The sequence below is a fragment of the Pseudonaja textilis genome, chromosome 14 (genome assembly GCF_049901715.1).
Source record: "Pseudonaja textilis isolate UNSWEBS1 chromosome 14, rPseTex1.2, whole genome shotgun sequence".
Taxonomy (NCBI): domain Eukaryota; kingdom Metazoa; phylum Chordata; class Lepidosauria; order Squamata; family Elapidae; genus Pseudonaja; species Pseudonaja textilis.
Genome location: NC_142003.1, coordinates 10,698,865 through 10,717,761, shown reverse-complemented (window position 1 = coordinate 10,717,761; position 18,897 = coordinate 10,698,865). Strand labels below are relative to the sequence as shown.

The window sequence follows — 18,897 nt, the reverse complement described above, 5'->3', positions numbered from 1 at the left end:
GCACGGAACATAGACAAAGGTGGCGACCATTTGATTATTAGCGCAGCCTCATGTTTGCTAGTTGTGCTAGACTGAAAGACCCATCCACGCCCAACAAGGTAGCCAGAAACCGTAAGGTTGGGGATTAAAGAGCTCTGCTATCTAGGCATGACACGCCTATGTATTTTGAAACCCCCTCAGTCACAAGACAGAAATAATGTAAAATAACGCACTGTCTTTTTTTTGCTCTCTCTCCCACATTTCGTGGGAGGAAAAGAACCGATTATTGCAAAGGTGGAATCAAGGCAACTGCACCCATCTTTGTTTATCGCGGGTGTTCTGTTGCTCATCCAAGGCAACCTCATCCGCCAGGGCAAAATTAGCTAGGCAAGGAGTCAAGTGAGTCGCTGGAATGGATCAGCTCTTGCCATACCAACTTCAGAGGTTTCCCCCCAAAATGCATTGCAATAAAGTTGGTGCGGCGAGAGTTGCCAACTCTCTGCCTAACTAATTCTGCTGCTCATTCAAGTTGTTTGAATGAGCGACGAAAGTCTCACAGATTATCAGAGGTTGATCCCAGTTGCCACGATTCAACCTTTGGACACCTTTGGCCTGGACGATTGAGTCTTCATCAACAGATTGTACAGTGGATTGAGTCTGTTGTCAGAAACAGATGATCGGGAGGAGGACTGGAATTTAGATCCCACAACGCAGCTTGAAAAATCGATCTCTCCCTAAACTTGCACGTCCTTTCCAACGAAGTTGAGTCCTCCGCAGGGAGATGGTCAAGACAATCCCTTTAACTTCAAAAACCACATCCATATCTCTGAGAGGGAGAGACTTACCCAGTTTTAGGAAATTTAGATTTTTTAGATTTCTTCTCTTTCTCGTAATTGTCATCTTTCTTTTTCTTTTTCACCTTCTCACCTCCCTCTTTCAATTTCCGCTTCTGCGAATTAAAACCAAAGTTATCATAAAACACAGCACACAAGGCTGGCTGGGGAATTCTGGGAGTTGAAGTCTACAGAAGGGAACGTTGCCAAGATTGACATCCCTGCCCTAAAGTCACGACAGGAAGCAAAGAGGACAAGAAAATAAAGAATCCTCTCTCCCCCAGCATCCAAATCCAAATAAATTACATGCCAAATGGATTTATAGCCAGAAATAGTCCCAAAGGTGCTTTTTCGTCAAGAGGCAACTGGACTTCCTTTGTTTTTCTTTGAAGATGTTTCACTTCTCATCCAAGAAGCTTCTTCAGATCTGATGGATGGTGGGGGAATGGAAGGATTTATATTCCTTGCACAGTTCCACTATTGTCCTTTCAGCAGTTCCAAGAAGGCTCCGCACCCATTTCCACTACTCAAGTGACCCTGGAATCCTTCCATTCCTCACCATCTGGTTAGAGCTGAAGAAGCTTCTTGGATGAGAAGAAAAAAAATAAGCAAGTCTAGTTGCCCGATGAAAAAAAGCACCTTTGGGACAACAATGACCTGGAGGACTGAGAATCTCCGTAGACATTTTGGGCCAGAAATAGGAACACCTCGTCCTTTGAGGAAAAACAAACAAACAGCCAGCCAGCTAAGTACCGATGTGATCTCAACTGCTATAATCTCCCAGTCACGAGAGCCCTCTGTGCTGTTAAGGTTACAAGCAACGGCATGCAGAAGTTGTTACAACTTCCTGTTTGTTCACAAAGTATGAATGGACTTTTGGACCTCGTTGCTGTACTCTGCCTCTGTTTACTTTCACTTATTTTCACTGATGGCGGCACGGTGCCTCCCAGTTTTACAGGTCGCCCTTGAGCAGGCCTCTCGCAACCTGGATGACGGGTGTAATCCTCTCGGTGCATTCTTGGGAATTTCACTCACCATCCTTGCGTTTTCTTCCCCAAAAGTGCTACCTATTGATCTACTTGCATCTGCACGCTTTCGAACTGCTAGGCTGACAAGAGCTCTTAATCCAGCATCTTGATCTACCTCATTCCGGCCTTCCCATTTCTTGTCTGATACAAACCACAGTGGACTGGGTCTGATTCACAGCAGCTATTTGAATAGAATGGGAAAATCTGCACTTCCGAAGCACCATTTCTCAATTTGTTTTGACCAATCTAAAAGTTCGAGCCTCAAAAGTTGCAAGAAAATGGCTTTACGGAATCTTAAGACGCAACAGCAGAGAGCCTATTTATGGAACAGCCAGGCCCACAACGTAAGCTAACTTACTGCAATGTAAGCTAATTTAGGAAAAATGGACTTTTTTTCCAATTAAGATGAGAAAAGCGACCACTGCTTTGTCCCGAGTCAGAAACACAATTGCAATGCATTGAAGGCCACTCCTACAACAGAAGTTTTCAGAGCATGTGGACCACTGACCTTAGGAGACTTCTTCTTTTTCTCCTTGATAAAGTCATCCTCAGACTCAGAAGCCTGTCGGAACTGCAGAGTTCCAGAGTTGATGTAGAAGCCTCCATACTTGGTTGTTAGAGATGCTGGAACAAGCTCATCATACTGGAAAGAGTACAGAGAAACAGATCCGTCAACAGCCTTGGTGTACTCTCCTTACAGAATTGCTCTTTACAATCCCAAGAGGGCTCTACAGGACAATTTCCTGTGAGCAGAGTGGACATAGCAGGCATCGAAAAGCGTCATATATGCATCTAACCATCATTGCAAACTATCCTAAAAATATGAGTTCCAGGTGTAGCTATCAAAGAAGAGACAGACATCACGATCTCCGGAACTTAAAATATATTGCCCACTTAGCTCTTGTTAGCCTCTGCTAACATTGTCGGAGTGTAAAAACTACCATTGGAGAGATATTCGCCTCTATGCTAAATTGATCAATGAAGCATAAAGGTGAAAATTACTTTTGTGGAGATTATTAAGGACGCACACTGGTCATTAAATGAACGTTACAGTTGGTAAGGGAACTTATTGTACTCACTGGTTTCTGGCAAAATAATAATAATAAATCTCAGTCACATAAGTGTGGGATAATGCAAACAGCCATAAACTTGGGCCAGGGAAATAAAAGTAATGTTATGGGATGAGAGGAACCCAGATGCCTTTGCACCCAGATGCAAAGTAGCGAAGCATCCTTGAACTGTTCCGTTCCCAGAAAATTGCAACTTTTAAAATGCCAGCAGTTGCTAGAATACCCAGCGTTCCAAAGTTACAATGATTCTGTTAGTTCTCCTGTAACTTTTACAGTTAGGGAAAGAAAAGACTTTGAGTTCGCTACTTACAGCTTCAGAATTATCAATGAAAGAATCTGATTCATCATAACCTTGTCCCATGTCAATCAAATCCTGAAAACGGTCTTTCCTGCGCTTCTTTCCACCCTGAAAAGAGGGAAGATTGATGTTGATCCGGATTTATTTGCAAGAAGGGCTACAATTCCTGCCCAGGCACCCAACCCCAGAGTCTCCTGCTAATGCTTAGACCTGGTGCGCGCAACTGCACAATCGTTACAACAGCACAATCGTTACAACTCTTGAATGGAAACAAAAATAAAACATCAGCTGGCCATAGTCCACCACAGAAAAATCCATGGAGGTGGAAGATGAGAGTTGTGCTTATTTTCTAAAATATGAGGCGGCTAAAGGATAGCTTTTACAGGCAGTCCTCGAGTTATGACCACAATTGAGCCCAAAATTCACGTTGCTAAGTGAAACATTTGTTAAGTAAGTTTGGCCCATTTTACGACTTTTCTCGCCACAGTTGGGAAGGGAACCATTGCGTTTGCTAAGTTTGTGACACGGTTGTTAAATGCATCCAGATTCTCCACGGACTTGTGCTTGTCAGAAGGTCACAAAAGGGAATCGCGTGACCCCAGGACACCATAACTGTCATGAGTTATTTGTCAAGTGTCTGAATTTTTATGATATATGACCATGGGGATGCTGCCCCGGTTGTTCAGAGTGAAAAACGGTCATAAGCCTCATTTTTCATTGCTGTTCTACCTTTGAACAGTCACTAAATGAACTGTGGTAAGTCGAGGACTACCTGTACACCTCTTTAACTTCTGAAAATCTCAAGCCTTACATAAAAAACAGCATCTTTCCTGGCATGTTCTGGCATCACCATGGACCACATAACACAGCAAGGGCTGAATTTAGAAAGATAGGAACCCAGAGTTCTCAGGTCAAACACAACCAGCTCATAAACAGAGAGTGACACTTTTGATACTCAACGTCAGGAAAAGACCAGGCAAAAGTCAGTAAATTTGAGAATTTTTAAAACACCTGGATTTAAACCAAAGGACTAGTACAGTGTTGGCAAACCTTTTGGGCACTGAGTGCCAAAACGGGAACGAACGCGCGGGGGAAGCGCAGGAAACCAGAAGAGCAGCTCCCCGCCACTTGGTCTTCCGGTTTCTGGTGTGCATGTGTGCACAAAGACCAGCTGGCCAGCACGTATACGCGTGCCAGAAACCAGGAGCTGTTCTTTTGGCTTCCGGTGTTCCTAGGAGCGTGAGGACCAGCTGGGCGACATGCATGTGCCGGAATCTGGAAAAGCAACAGGTAGACGGCTGGTGCGCCTGGAGAGATGGCTCTGCATGTCACTTCCGGCACATGTGCCATAGGTTCGCCATCACAGGACTAGTATCTTGATTCTCTGTTCTACAGTAATCCTCTTCTTCATCTGTGCGTGTTTGAGACAGCAGGAGAAACGTATGTAAAAAAACAACAACATTGTGATTCTGAAGCTCCAGCTAGTTGCTGAATGTGAGTGTTAAGATGAACCTGATGGGAAGCCTAACAATCGCACCAAGTTTTAGAAAAATTAAAGAAAGCTTGCAAAAGGCCTAATATTTTAGAAAATGAAACTTCAGATAGACCAATGGCGCAAGCTGGCCATTTTCTCTCTGGATTTTAAATAAACACGGATAGGAAAATATTCCAGACTGGAAATCTGTCCCACCCACCCCCAAATAAATTGTTAAACAGAGTGGACCTACCATGGTCCACTCAGTTTACACTCCCAATACAGGAAGCCTGGAATGAAACGTAGCTGTATGTTTTTGACAGAACTTTTATGGAGAATACTAGAACCAAGATTTAACTGGAACGTAGATGGGACAGAGAAGCGTACATATTTCTCTTCAAACTTCCTGGTAAGGGCTTCTGCTTTGTGCTTCTCCTTTTCTTCGTCATTGAAGGGATCAGCAAAGTCTTTTTTCTGTAGGAAAAGGGGAATGTGAAAAAGGAGGAAAGAGAGCATGTCACACAGTTTCAGAGAGAAGTCCCACCGCAACCGTCATAAATGGGTCAGCTGCCAAGGATCTGAATTTTGATCATTTGACCATGCGGATGCTGCAACAGTCATAACTGTAAAAAATGTTATTTTTTTTCCAGTGCCGTTATAAGTTTGGTCACTAAATGAAAATTTACAAGATGAGGAATACGCTGTAAGTGTACTTTTAACTGCTGTAAAAAAGAGTTTAGAAGCGACTTCTTGATTTTTGTTTCTAACTCTTCCACCCTTTTAGCTTTGATATTTTGCTTAATTCATAGTAGTTTGTATCAATTTTTAATCTTTCTTAAAAAAAAAGAAAAGAAAATCAAGGTTCTGTCTTTGCAGCAACCTATTCTCCCCCTATCATTCTTACCACAGTCCCAAATGAATATATTGGGCTAGTTTATTGAATTTTCTCATGGATTTTCAGGCAGGCCTCTGGAGACCACTGATTCGTTGGGCTGGCCATCCTTTAGTGACATTTAATTGCTGTCAGCCACCCAGAGTTTCTGAAAGTTTGGCAACGTACAACGTAATTGATAAGGCTTGACATGACTTGACAAGAGCTGAAGTTTATGACATTTATGACTGTAGTTATTGTTATGGTCTGCTAAGATGCACATTACAAATTTAAAAAAAAGAGAGAGAGAGAGAGAGAGAGAGAGAGAGAGAGAGAGAGAAAGGCCTGCTTACCTTTTCTCCCGCAGAACTGCTTTTCACTTTGCCTCGGGTCATCTTCAGCAGTTCTGGGTAAAAGAATTCTGGGCAGCGCTTGTGATCTGGCTCAAAAAGGGAGAGGGCAATGCGTACGGCTGTGGCTGCCGGCTCAGACTCTGGAGGATGCTCTGGGTTGGCGACATCCTCCCACCGAGGTTTTTTCAGCAAAGTGGTACTCAGTGGTCCTGATAAGGAGGTGAGTTGGACCCGGTGGGGTTCCGTCATGGCTATGCGTTCGTTGCAGCTACTCTCAAGGCATGGTTTCCATCGCTTTAGGCCACAGGTGTAGGTAGGGGAGCGTTCACAGTTAGCACGCGCTCAGAACCAAACACTGAAGACCAAAGTCAATGCAGATCTTAGATTACAACTTCAAAAGTAACCCAAGAGTCTCTGTTTTTTCCTAAATGAAGAATCATCCCATAGCAACACCTTTGGGGGGTTAACTTCCAGCCCTTGAAATGATGGTCACTACGTAGTCCAGCTCTGTTTCAAAAAGTGAGCGAAGGCAAATGGACAGAAATAATTTTCTGAATGGAGCAACTTTTATACAATTTCCTATGTGGCTATAAAAGTCAGCCTGGGTTACAGTACTGTGCATTAGAGAGTTTCCCACACAAGGGGCTGACATAATCAAAGGACACTGAACACATGAGCTCCAGTTTTCAGGCAAACTAAAATCCAGCCCCGTCGTTCTTCTGATGGTGATTCATCCAGTCCAGTGGCAGGTAGGCTGTGTTCCTGATAACTTCCTTGTATGCAGGTTTCTTTTGAGTTGCTCTAGAGAGGGGAGGAAAACAAGAAAAGTTACAGCACACAACCCAGCCTGGTGGTTGCCCAAGGGATGCACAGGCAATGGATGGATCCCTCTGCGTTTGCGTACCAACGTGTTTCAGCTTGAATGAGGCTATACGGAAACTGTATGGTAAGAGAGGACGGAGGAAGCTCAGTGAAATAATTCACCACACAATACTAATCCAGCGCTTTGGAAAACTAATCACTGTACAGGTCAAACCTCTTTTTGGACAATAGAGGTGATAAGAGTGGATAGGTGGGTCAAAGCAACAACAAACGACTTCATTCATTAGAACATGCACACACACACAAACTATACATAGTGGGGAGAAATAGCCAACCAGTTTACTTATCTTTAGTTCTTCTAATCTGGAATGTCTCTCTATTTACCAGAGGTGTGCCGGTAAATAGCAAACAGCATATACTGCTTCACAGTGCTTTACAGCCCTCTCTAAGCGGTTTACAAACAATCTGCGTCCTCATTTTACCAACCTTGGAAGGATGGAAGGCTGAGTCAATCTTGAGTCAGGCAGGATCGAACTCCTGGCAATGAGCAGTGAGTTAGCTTGCCATACTGCATTCTAACCACTAGCGCCACGTGGCATGGCTCGTAGGTTTAGGAACTGGCTCCATTGCTGCCATCATATCACTGATCAATTGGCGTGACTGGCACGATAGGCAGCTCAGCCCAGCTTTGCTCTCAACTAGCTTGCAGAATTCTAGGAGATTTAAGAGCCAGTTGTACCCACCGCAGCAATTTGGTCGCTGTTGTTAAAGAAGGCTGGACTCATAAAGCATAGCTGACCCAAAGTCCCCCATAGAACTTCTAGGGATGAAGACAATTAAAGGCCACTTATGACCACAGCTTGAACAGATAAAAATTAGGTGCCAAATCAGTCAAATGGATTTTGAACAAAACTGAATTAAAAGATGAAAGAAGGGGACCACTGAGCAAGGAATGAAAATTAAAAGGGGATATGGCTGAAGGATCCTACCTCCCTTACTCTATTTGGGAGTGACTAAGTGTAAAATCAATAGGCTCAAGTGTAGACTCTTAGCAGATAACAACATGCTATGTGAGGCGCAGAGCCCGGTGCACCTGCCGGGATGGGATGTCAGCTACCACCAGAAACACGTACGTATTGAGGGGAGAGGAGGGCAGGGTTGCAAAGATACAAGTGGATCTATTGTTCCTCTGAGAGGCCTTCTATTTTTTTCCAGAAGAAATCCAACATCATACCCTGAAAACCAGAAAATTTGCCAGTCAATGTTGGTAATTTTGAGAGGCCAAAAGAGAGGTGAGAAAGGTGACTTTAGCCACAGGAATCAACATCATACCAATACAAAATGCTAAATTGATCACTGGCATTTAAAGAAAAAAAAACCTCTAGGACTTTCTGCAAAAGAGAAAACTGTCCGAGTCAAAATACTTCCAAACCTTTGCCAAGTCAGATGGTTCTGACTCAGCTGTGAAACTGTGTACAAATAAAATATTTTTTCTTTTTTAAAACCCACCAAAAGAGATGCATAGACACAAACAAGTCAAGGAAAATACACTGATCCTCGATCACATCCTTGGAGGCACTTGCTTCAAAACAAGAACTCTCTAAGGACAAAGCTTAAGCCTTGTTAAAAAGCTAGTGTAACGTAACAAAACATTATACAGCTCAGCTATGTTTGCTGAATGATTTCAGGTTTGCTCTTTGACTCTTGACGGTAGAGTGGATTTAAGGAACACTGTGCTCCTTTTAGAAATGAAGACAGCAGCTGTGAGACAGCATGATATGTGAGATGGCTCTTGAAAAGATTATTGAACTTTGGTCATAATTGCTAGCAATATTTTATTCTATACTAGAAAGATTTCCCTACATTCAACTCTTGATATTATATCTTTGACTTGTGTACTTAAAGTACTTTACTGTCATCTCAAATTCTTTTCTTTCTATTGTCCATTATCATGGCTCTTTCCTGGACGCCCTTTATCTTAGCCCTGTGTTGAAACCATTGGTAAATTACCTGACCGTAGTCTTCCCCCATTTGACACCCATCAGCGTTCTGGATTCAATGCTGGCCAAGGAGTCTTAAATCCCAATGCATCTAAAGGGCAGCATCTTGATGAAGACCATTTTATAAATTGCAAGAATGCAGTTTTTGCTTTCTAGAAAAATGGTTTATAGTCTAAGTCACTCTCCCATTATTGCATTTTCCATTGTTTCATTTGAGATTCCTTATCTTCATTTAATACTTGGAATAGCAAAATGCTTTTGTTTGATAGTGCAACATTGTATCTTTACAGGAAAATGCAGATACTGCTTGTCCATTCATAAATTACGAAGGTCAGAGGTATAGCATTCGATAAAAGTTAGTCTTTTATAATGAACATTCTTTCCATTTTTTTACTTCTCCTTTAATTTCCTTTTCCACTTGTTTCTTCACTTCCTTTTTTCATTTCCCGATCTTTTTAAGATGGGGAAAAATATCCTTTTATTATATATTTAACAACCTGTTTTTCCACTCTGTTCATACTGATAGTTCTTCCTCCTCCAATTTATTCCCACAACAAAACCATCTGGTTAATTGGACAGAAAACATGGTTACTCTGATACCAGAAAGCTTCCATATTGGTGTTAAAGGAAAAAGACTTAATTTTAGAATTGCCCAATCTATCTCATGCCCACTTATATTAGCCCCCATTCCATTTTATGGAGTTGCATATAATTTATTGTTCTACAGAATTACACCAGAAAACAGAAATCAAAACCAATCTGTGCAATTGCTAGAGAGCAGTATAAACTACAAAATTTACCAGCACTAGCATTTCCAAATGAACAAAACCAAACCAGCTTTCCCTAATTTCTTCAGCATTAGTTCAGTTTACAGAAAGATAACAGATTACCTTATCTGTGGTAACACAAAGTTTATTTTTCTCCACACCCTCCTGTTATTTCAAAGTTGCATTGTCGGTACTATCAGAATACTGAACTCCTTCTTCTTATTTCAAATTCCTTCTCATTAATAAACTCAAACTGGCAAACCACAAGCTGTATTCCAGCTTTCAAAATGTTTAACATAGCACTGATACTGGAATACAAATTGCTAATCTTTTTTATAGTACAATGCTTTGCTTTTTGCAAAAACAGGTAGCATATTATGAAACACCCCCATCCCCAAATTAGAAATGTTACATCAACAACCACAGCACTTGCTTCTGTCCCTGAATATTTTTCAAAATCCTCAATTTAACCACATACCACTATTGTGTCTGTAGCCTTTAATTGGGAGAAATGGTATATCATAGAGCAAAACATTTTAAACCAGGACACCTCAAATGGACTAACTTACAGAATGTATCCAAAATCTGGGACCTAGGTTTTCTGAAATTTTGTGAAAACATTTTGTAAATGTTGTAATTTTGTAAGACACTTCATGACACAAACATGACCATAAAGCATTCTTATGACATAATACAAAAAGTCATAAAACATTTTCTACGATCAACTGCTATCATGCTCTACAGTTCGACATGAGCTATTTTCAAGGCAGAAGATATTTGAATATCTTCCTGAATTTTTAAGAATTTTTCAAGAGAAGCCAGTATGTTAAAAATTCTGCCACTGTTGAAAGCGTTGAGGAATTTGATTAGGAAATACCTCTGAAACAATGACCCAACAAGTCACAGGTCATCTAGTACAACATAAAGACAATATATCTAGAATGGTGTTTCTTAAGATCCCTGGGTATCTTTCAAGACCTCTCTGGGGTCTGTGAAACCATAATTATTGGCCACCTTACGCTGAAAAACAATGCCATATTAAAATCCTACCAAACAACAGTCAGAAGCAATAGCAGCAGTGAGTGCATCCATTTTAATCTTTCATACGGCGAATATCGACAATGACAACGGATGCAAAGGAAAGCTTCGATAAAGGATAAAGCTTGTAGCTCAGGGTTGAAATGAGGAATCCTGGGTACTCCCTGAGCTCTGATCGTTTTCTTGCTGGTAAACATCAACAGTAGACAGTGATGATGTTGCCTAGTTTGGGTCATGAAATATCTGCAAGAAAACCATCAAAAAAGAAAACCCAGCCCCCCCCTCAAAGCTCTTTGGGGGCTCTGCCTTAAAAAGTGGGGACCTTTAAAGAACGCTGATCTAGGACGATGGAAGGGACCTTGTAGGTCATCTAGTTCAACCCCCTGCCCAAGCAGGAGGTCCTTACACCACCTCTGTCAATCTGTTAATCAAAGGATAGAGAGCAAGGAGGAAGAGAGCTATTACCTTCCTGAATTTGAAGGGCATCCATCCCAAAGGAGGGTTCAAAGTCTTCTGAAAGGAGGTCTTCTTCCTCTCCAGCTGCTCTGCAAAGAATCTCAGCTGCACCCTGATTATTTGGAGGGGGGGGGACGTCCTGCTGCTCAGTTCTGGCCCAAAAGGCCCCCCCTCTTCCTCCTTCACCTGCAGCAACACAAGAGCTTTGAGCTAGGGCTGTGGCTCCAAATTTCATTTTATTTAGAATATGTATATACCCGCCTACTGGCTGACAGCCACTCTCCCTTCAGGGCCAACAGGTGCCAGCCAAACAGGAGCCCAACCTGGCAAAACAACAACACCCCCCATCCCCAATTTCCCTCCCCCTCCTCCCCAGACCAGCTTATTCCGTTTAGGAATTACTGGATAAACAATAATTAGCAGAAGCCCCCCCCCCCCCCCTCGATTGGGAATGGGAATTGGGAGTCCTTCCCATCTGGTAGGCCGAGTTGGCGGGGGCAGCGGTTGGTTCAATGAAGCCAAACTGAGGCTCCCCAGAGTGGCCCGTCTTGGGGGGGGACAGGTTAGGCCGGGTCAGGCCTGCCTACTTTCCTCCCACCCCACGACCGTCCCCCACCTCGTTTGGGGCCGACCCCGTCGGGAGTCCTGGCCTTCGCAGGCGGCGAGCGGGCCCAGAGAGCGAGGAGGCAATTTAGTGACAACCCGCCCGGGGCTGCTGGAAGCCGGGATGAAGGGAAGGCATCCCGACAGGTGTGAGAGGCGCCGCTTAGTATTGTTATCAACCTCGCCCCCCCCGCAACTCCAAACACCCCCAGTCGGCGAGGCGGAGAGCAAGGCCCCGTTGCCCCTAGTTACGAGGGAGGCGCTTTCGCGCGCCGGGAGGTTTGTCCCTTCTCGCGCTCTGTATCCTCTCCCACCCGCGAGCCTCCCGCTGCGCTCACCAGCCCTTGCCGGCCTCGTCGTCCTCCTCCTCCTCCTCCTGAGGCCGATCGCCGTCGTTCTTCCCACCAGCGGCGTCCCGTCAGCCCCCCTTCTAACCCTCTGCCCGGCCCAGCCAAGATGCCTTCTCTCTGTCTCTTCGGAGCTCCCGCGTCACGTGCCAGGGGTGAGCCGAGGCAGCCCCGCGCGCGCAAGGGAAGCCGGGGCGAGGGGGGGAAATAGGGAGGGGGGAGAAAGCGAGCGAGTCACGTGACGCCAACGCCCCCGCCTTCCAGGCGCGCGGGGAGGAGGAGGAGGAAGGGAAGGAAAGGAGGGGGGACGACAACGAACGGCATCGGCGGCGTCGGGTCACGTGGGGGCGCCCCGCGGACGCCGCGCCCCGCATCACGTGCAGGGGCCCAGCCTATCGGGGCTCCCCTCTCTGCTTCTCACCCCCCGCCCCCACCACCACTCGCTGTTCTTCCCAGCCCGTCCCTGCCTGAGGGAGAAGAAGGGAGAAGGAGGAGGTGCGGACGGTGCGCGAACCGGCCGCGGAGGAGGAGGCGGAGGAAAGCGGGGACCGAGCGACCGAACGAGCCGGGGCTCGCGGAGGAGCCGGTCGACGCGAGGAGGAGGAGGAGGAGGAGGGTGTGGCGGCCGAGGCGCAGCGACGGTGCCGGCTGGGTCGGGAAGATGGCGGCGGCAGCGGCGGCGGCGGCGGCGCCGCCAGTGAACCTGCGGCTGGGAGACTTAGTGTGGTGAGTGCGGACTCGAGGGGTGCCGCTGAGTGCCGGACGCGGCCTTGGGGAAGGGAAAGAAGGGTAAGGCAGGGCGGGGCCGCTGGGCCTGATGAGGGGAGGGGGAGGGCGGGCCGAGCCATTCAAAATTAATAAATAAATAAGGGGTGGGGAGAGAAACCGCCGACGAAAGCCGTGGAAGACCGGAGTGGCGCCTCGGACCGGCCGGGGTGGAGCTGCGAGACGGACGGTGAGCTTTGGCGGGAGGGGCTTCCTCGGAGAAGGGGAGGGGAGAAGCCCCTTAGTAGCCCTCCCTGTCCCGAGCCCTCCCGGGTTGGAGCGAGGAAGACGCGGAGGCCCAGCGCCCCCCCCCCTCCCCACCGGCTCTCCTCCGGCCGCTTCGCACAGAGCCTCGAGCTCCGGGTGACAGCCGGCCCCGAAGACGGGGCTGCCTTGGAGAAGCGGGTGGGAGAGCCCGCCGGGTTGGGAAGAGCGATGCCTGGGCCGAGGCGAAGCGTTGGAGCCTCTGGGAGGAAGCAGCAGCAGCAGCAACGGCTACGTCTCTCTGCGGGGCCCTCCGGGGGCAGCCAAATGGAGGAAGGAGCGAGAAAAGCTCCTTCCCGGTTTCGACGGGGCGGGGGCGGGGGGGGGTCGCTTGCGTCTTCCTTACTCGCAATCCAACCTTCCCGTGAGACGAGATCCATCTCATCCTGTGCGCCCTTTTTAAAAAAACTATTATCTGGCAGACGGTGCAGGACGACAAATAGGCCGAAAAACAGCTTCTATCCCAGGGCAATATTGAATTCTATTGCAATATTAATGCAATACTAATTTAAATTCGGTTGTATAGAACGCAAAGGATGTGTATTTGTGTTTTATTTTAATAGTTATAATGTATACTGAAGATGGTACTTAATTTCGTTGTACAAGGTGCAATGACAATAAAGTAAACTAAACCAACTGACTAAAAGTAAGTTGCCCTGAATCCCAACAGCGCTTCCCTTCTCTGCATTGGGAATGTAAAGGAAGAGCCAGTTATTTATTGGTCATCAAGTTCCAACTTAGATGCATTTTTATTTCTTGGCTGTTGAAGCAGCATCCCTCTTGCAAAGGATAATAATATACAGATTTGCTCCATGGAGAGAAAGAATGTGGTCGGGGTACTTGGCAATTCCTATAATTAGAGAGTGCAATAGAAGCAAGAGGAGGAGGAGGGGGGCTGAGGCTCATCGCAATAGGCCAGGCCTTGCATGCAAAGGAAGGGTCCCATCTTTAGTTTTTGGGCAATTTCTTAATAGGATGGGTAAATAGAATAGACTAGAATAGAATTCTGTATTGGCCAGGTGTGATTGGACATGCAAGGAATTTGTCTCAGGTGCAGAAGCTCTCAGTTTACATAAAAACAACAAGAAAGTGATAGATTCCTGCAGGAACTTTTATGGGGACAGCTTGGCTTCTTTAAGAATGCCCAGCAAAATTGGATAATGTCTGGTAGTCTTTTCCCACCCAACATATCTGCTGTGTGGATTTCAGTTCCCAAATTCCAGTGCCATGGATATGAGGAATTCTGGGAGTTGACGTCTCTCATTTGAAATGCAACAAGGTCAGGAAGGGCTGGTCTGAAATTGTACTGCAGTTTCCTACACAATGTTCTAAACAGGTACCTAAGTGGCTTAATCCGGCAATAATTTATTTTAACTAAATTTATGGACAGAGGCTCTGGGAGCTATTCTTTGCTGTCTTATTGCCTTCATCTAGATTTTGTTTTGCGGCTGTCCCTTTTATAAATATATCCTATAAAATTTATAAAATGGTCCACTTCCAAATAAGTCCCATGAGTTGAATGGACTTGTTTCCATGTAAATAAATGACATAGGGTTGTTTCCATAGACCAGTAAACCTTGCAGACTCTTGTTCTTCTTTACCTTATGATGTAGATTATTAATACAACTGTACAGTGAGTACAGGGTTTTTTTTCCCTGTTAGGAATTGCAAGATTAGAGTGAAAGTTCTCCTTGAAATTAACAATTGGATGCATGGTTTATATTTGTCCTTGATCCTCCATGATTTGCAAGACGTTATTGTTGGTTAAGGGCTATGTAAGGTATAGGTTTCTAACTTATGTAGGTAGGTTTCTACCTAAGTTCTTTGACAGCTACTAGCTGACCGATTATTATGTGCCAGTTGAGAATTTTTGGAACTTGTAAAGCCTATCTTTAAATGTGCGCCATCAGTGAATTGAGCTGTATTATTGTTGGGCAGTTGGAGTGTGTTCATTGTATAATGCCCATAATAATGAGGGGCTTTTACAACTTAATAGTTACCTATGATATACAGTGGAAACCCCAATTACCAATTGAAGGGAGTGGATTTAGGGATATGAAAGTGTAACCTGACGTGTTACTTATTTGATGTTTCAGAAGATGAAAGTGTTTATATAGCAGCCCCCGTTGTATTTATAAAGAGATTCAGCTTTCTAAAAAAATTTCTGAAGAGATTATGAAAGCTCTTGGTAAATTTGAATTTTCATCAAAGATGCAAAGACTATACACTTAAAAAGTTAAATTTTTTCTACCTCTTCAGACATGTGACTGTTGGTAGAACTAAATGTTTGCCATTACAATTAGATTGTAAGATTAGATTAGATATAAATACACTAAATGAGTGTAAAGCTAAGCGTCCTTCACTTTGCATCTTAGGACTGGCATTATAGGATTTAATATTGATTTAATATTCAATATTGAAAATATTGACTTCTTAATGGTTTGGAAAGAAAAAGCAACAGTTTGGGCATCTTTTACCCAGTTTCTTTTGACGTGATAATTCTGAACTCTGTTATGAACATAATAACTCTCCATTCCCTGCTAGCATCCATTAATATCAAATTAAATGAATTTTTTCAGCAAAGATTCAGGGCTAAATTGGTTAAGTCGTCTATAGCCTTTGCGGATCCATAATTTCTCTAGCATTCTATAGGGCAAGGATGTCAAACTCGTGGCCCCCGGGCCAGATGCATGCAAAGAGGGGGAAAGTCCACTTTGATGTGAGTTTGACACCCTTACTGTAGTGATATCATTTTGGTAGCTGGTGGTAGTTTATAGTCCTCTTAAGTAACGTAGTAAGTATGCTTCTGGGGAAAGGGAAAGCATGATACTGAAAATCAGAGAAAAATACAAGCATTTTAAACTGTTCTTAGTGCAGGTAGTTCTGAAATTATGACTGTAAATTGAGCAATTACAGTCAGAAATTGTGATGGTCGTAAAACGAGTCAGCATGTGAGCTGACATGATTTTATGACCTTTTTTGCAGTTGTCGTAAAGAGAATGCTGAGACTGATGTCTAGCTCATCCTCAACTTACAACAGTTCATTTAGTGACCATTCAATGGCACTGAAAAAAGTGACTTATGGCTGTTTTTCACCTTTAAGACTTTTGCAGCATCCCCATGGTCATGTGCTTTGCCTTTGGATGTTTGACAACAGACTCACATTTATGTCGGTTCCATTATGTCCCGCAGTCACGTGATCCCCTTTTACGACCTTATGACAAGCAAAGTCAATGGGAAATCCAGAGTCAACAACTATATTACTAATTTAAGAACAGTGATTCACTTAACAAAAGTGGTGAGAAAAGTCGTAAAATGGGGCAAAACTCAATTAACAAATTTCTCACTTAGCAACATAAATTTTGGGCTCATTTGTGGTCATAAGCCAAGGACTACCTGTACTGTGCTTGAGCTGTGTGATATATCTTCGGGGTGCATATTTCAAAAATATGATTTAGAAGTACTTTGCCTCTTCTGCCAGCACAGTCCCTTTCTCTCCATATTAAAGTAGCCTATTTTTCAGGCTTCTGTGCAAATCTGAGAAAAGAGTGCTACTTTTTTTATCTGTGATAAATATTTCAATGTCTTAGGGATCTCACTGGTCGTTTTGAATCCTTGGGGGCATCAGAAAGATTAAAAATAGTTTCAAACCATTGAAATTTATAAAGCTATTAGACAAAGAAATTCTGCTTTTTTGTAGTCTAACAAAGTAGCTCAAGCAAAGGCCCCTAGTGGGTGTGTGGCATGCCCACAACATCCTTCTTTTTCCTGTGTGTCTATGGAGAATTTCAATCAAGGTCATGGTTGTCTCAAAGATGCTTCCCCTCCACCGCCCTTCAAAAGGCAACTGGACTGTTTTTTTTATTTGAAGAAGAAGACGTTTCACTTCTTATCCAAGAAGCTTCATTGGTTATAATTGGATGGTGAGCGGATGGAAGGATAGGTACTGACAGTTGAGACTATGGTTCTTTTTCCTGTGTTTGGAAGCAATTTGGAAACAGTGCCAAAAGTTACAGCATCATTGATCCTTTGTAATTGGTATGCCCAGTTTGAGTGCAAAGTCATCTAATTCAGTATACTTTAAAAAAAAAACATACCTTGTCCCCTTTTCCATGACTTTGTGCATTTGGATATTACTCTTTAATGTGAATTCCAATCATCTGACATTTTGGCAATATAGGCTTGCTCTATTTTCATAGAGTTGCTTTTTAAAGCAAAGCTATTAAATCTGAATTAGTACTGGTAGAAGCTACAGTAGGCAGTTGATTTTACCAGAAGATACTGTTTTAATCTGAAAAGTACGGCATTTAAAGAGCAGTTGCTCTCAGTCCTAAGAATCCATAAGCCATGCAATAATAATTTTAAATAAAAGACTTGTGAAAGAAATGGAGCATTGAGACTTGCCAAGTTGAGTCTTAATTTTGCAGACTGCTAGATTATTTGTTTCTAGTTTGCCCCTACTGAGTAAATTGGAAGCATGACAAAGGTTGATAGTTGTTTGCAGAAGCTGGTCTTTGTTTTTAACAGCGGATGGGCAGTATGAATTTTTTTTTTTGCCATTTGTGAAAGCATTTTGCACCCAAGAAATTATTAGTTAGATCTGCCAGAATTTCAGAGTAATGTTCATTTGTAATTTTCATAAAAGAGTATTGTCCTGTAACCACACTTGGTTTCACTAGATAACACTTCAATTTATTTTCTAATAGTATATAGGGGTGGGATATTGATGAATTGCTGCTGCTGTTTTTAGTAGTGTTTGACTGACTTCTGATTTTTCTGTAGGGGGAAGCTGGGGCGGTATCCTCCTTGGCCAGGAAAGGTAAGTTCTTCAACCTAGATATCCTAATCTGTTCTTTATCTTCTGGTTCTCTTGCATATTCAAACTGTCTAATTTTTTTTCTTTTTGTTTCAGTGTAAGCATTTTGGCAGGTTTCAAAACGGATTAGGTGCAGCAGCAACTTAGTTTTTATCTTAGTTTCTGCTGAACGAGTTTCCCCCTACTTTTTTTATAGGGCTTGGTTTAATAAAGAGGTAGCAGACAGAAAAATCAAGGTAGCAGACAGAAAAATCAATTCCTTGAATGCACAGGAACCTTAATAAATATTTAATTTATTATAGCTGTAGTTCCGTTTTTCAAACATGAAGTTTAGTTCTGAGTGATGTCCATGAGACAAGCCATAATTTTACTTTATGATAAATTTAGAACTGCTGGGAGGTACAGACAAATGTATTTCTGATGAATACTGTTGGAGAGAATAGGGACTGTTAAGTTAGCAATCAATTGTTCACCCAAATTATTTAGCAGAGGGAGCATATGGAACATTATTTCAAGGGGCTCAGATTTCCTGTTATGCTTCCTGCATCATGTAATTGCTAGCTCTCCTGCCATAAAGCATGCTCTGTACCCTAACTCATGATTTAGCTTTAAATCTCCTATAGTGCTGCTCTAAATCCTTCTTTCCATCTCTGGCCAGTTCCAGCCTGGTGGTATTTTAAAAACCTAAGATAAAAATGATTAGTGTCACCATGGTTATGGTTCTACCATACAAGTATTGAGTGGGAACTTGTGTGTTCTGCACATTTAATCCCTTTGTACGTTTTTCCATTGTTTTCTTTATTGCTACAGCATGAGTTCTGAGTAATGTTTTTCTCTCAGAAAAATCAAAGCGATAGGCAATAAATATGACCAATGCTTAGATTTACTGCTAGTGTGATGCACCTTTTATATTGGAATAAAAACACAGTCCTTAAAATAATCTTAACGTTTCCCAGTGTTGCTTACATAATACTAATCAAGCATCATACAGATGGTCCTTGCTTATCGACTGTTGTTCAGTGACTGTTCGAAGATACGACAGCACTGAAATAGGTTTATGACCATACCTTGAATTTATGGCTGTCACATCCCTGTTGGGTCATATGGTTGCAA

The 18,897-nt window shown here is 43.4% G+C and overlaps 2 protein-coding genes across 15 annotated transcripts in view; one reads left to right on the top strand and one right to left on the bottom strand.

The window, feature by feature from the left end:
* Nucleotides 1–12,299, bottom strand: part of UBN1 (ubinuclein 1) — a 34,497-nt gene extending 22,198 nt beyond the window's left edge. For 4 of the 6 annotated variants that reach the window (XM_026704125.2, XM_026704127.2, XM_087912498.1 and 1 more), the window contains exons 1-7: nt 11,931–12,299; nt 10,999–11,175; nt 5,907–6,707; nt 5,070–5,156; nt 3,221–3,316; nt 2,349–2,483; nt 825–928 (exon numbers count right to left, since the gene is read on the bottom strand). In XM_026704125.2, coding sequence (XP_026559910.1) covers nt 825–928; nt 2,349–2,483; nt 3,221–3,316; nt 5,070–5,156; nt 5,907–6,155 — 671 coding nt within the window. In that variant the 5' untranslated portion in view covers nt 6,156–6,707; nt 10,999–11,175; nt 11,931–12,299. Of the gene's footprint in view, nt 1–824; nt 929–2,348; nt 2,484–3,220; nt 3,317–4,935; nt 5,157–5,906; nt 6,708–10,998; nt 11,176–11,930 lie in introns of those variants that run through there. The other 2 variants (XM_087912499.1, XM_087912500.1) reach the window with 2 other exon arrangements.
* Nucleotides 12,242–18,897, top strand: part of GLYR1 (glyoxylate reductase 1 homolog) — a 33,026-nt gene continuing 26,370 nt past the window's right edge. For 3 of the 9 annotated variants that reach the window (XM_087912506.1, XM_087912507.1, XM_087912505.1), the window contains exons 1-2: nt 12,372–12,665; nt 17,751–17,787. In XM_087912506.1, the coding sequence (XP_087768632.1) occupies nt 12,601–12,665; nt 17,751–17,787 (102 nt within the window). In that variant the 5' untranslated portion in view covers nt 12,372–12,600. Of the gene's footprint in view, nt 12,666–17,750; nt 17,788–18,897 lie in introns of all 9 variants that reach the window. The other 6 variants (XM_026704140.2, XM_026704138.2, XM_087912508.1 and 3 more) reach the window with 5 other exon arrangements.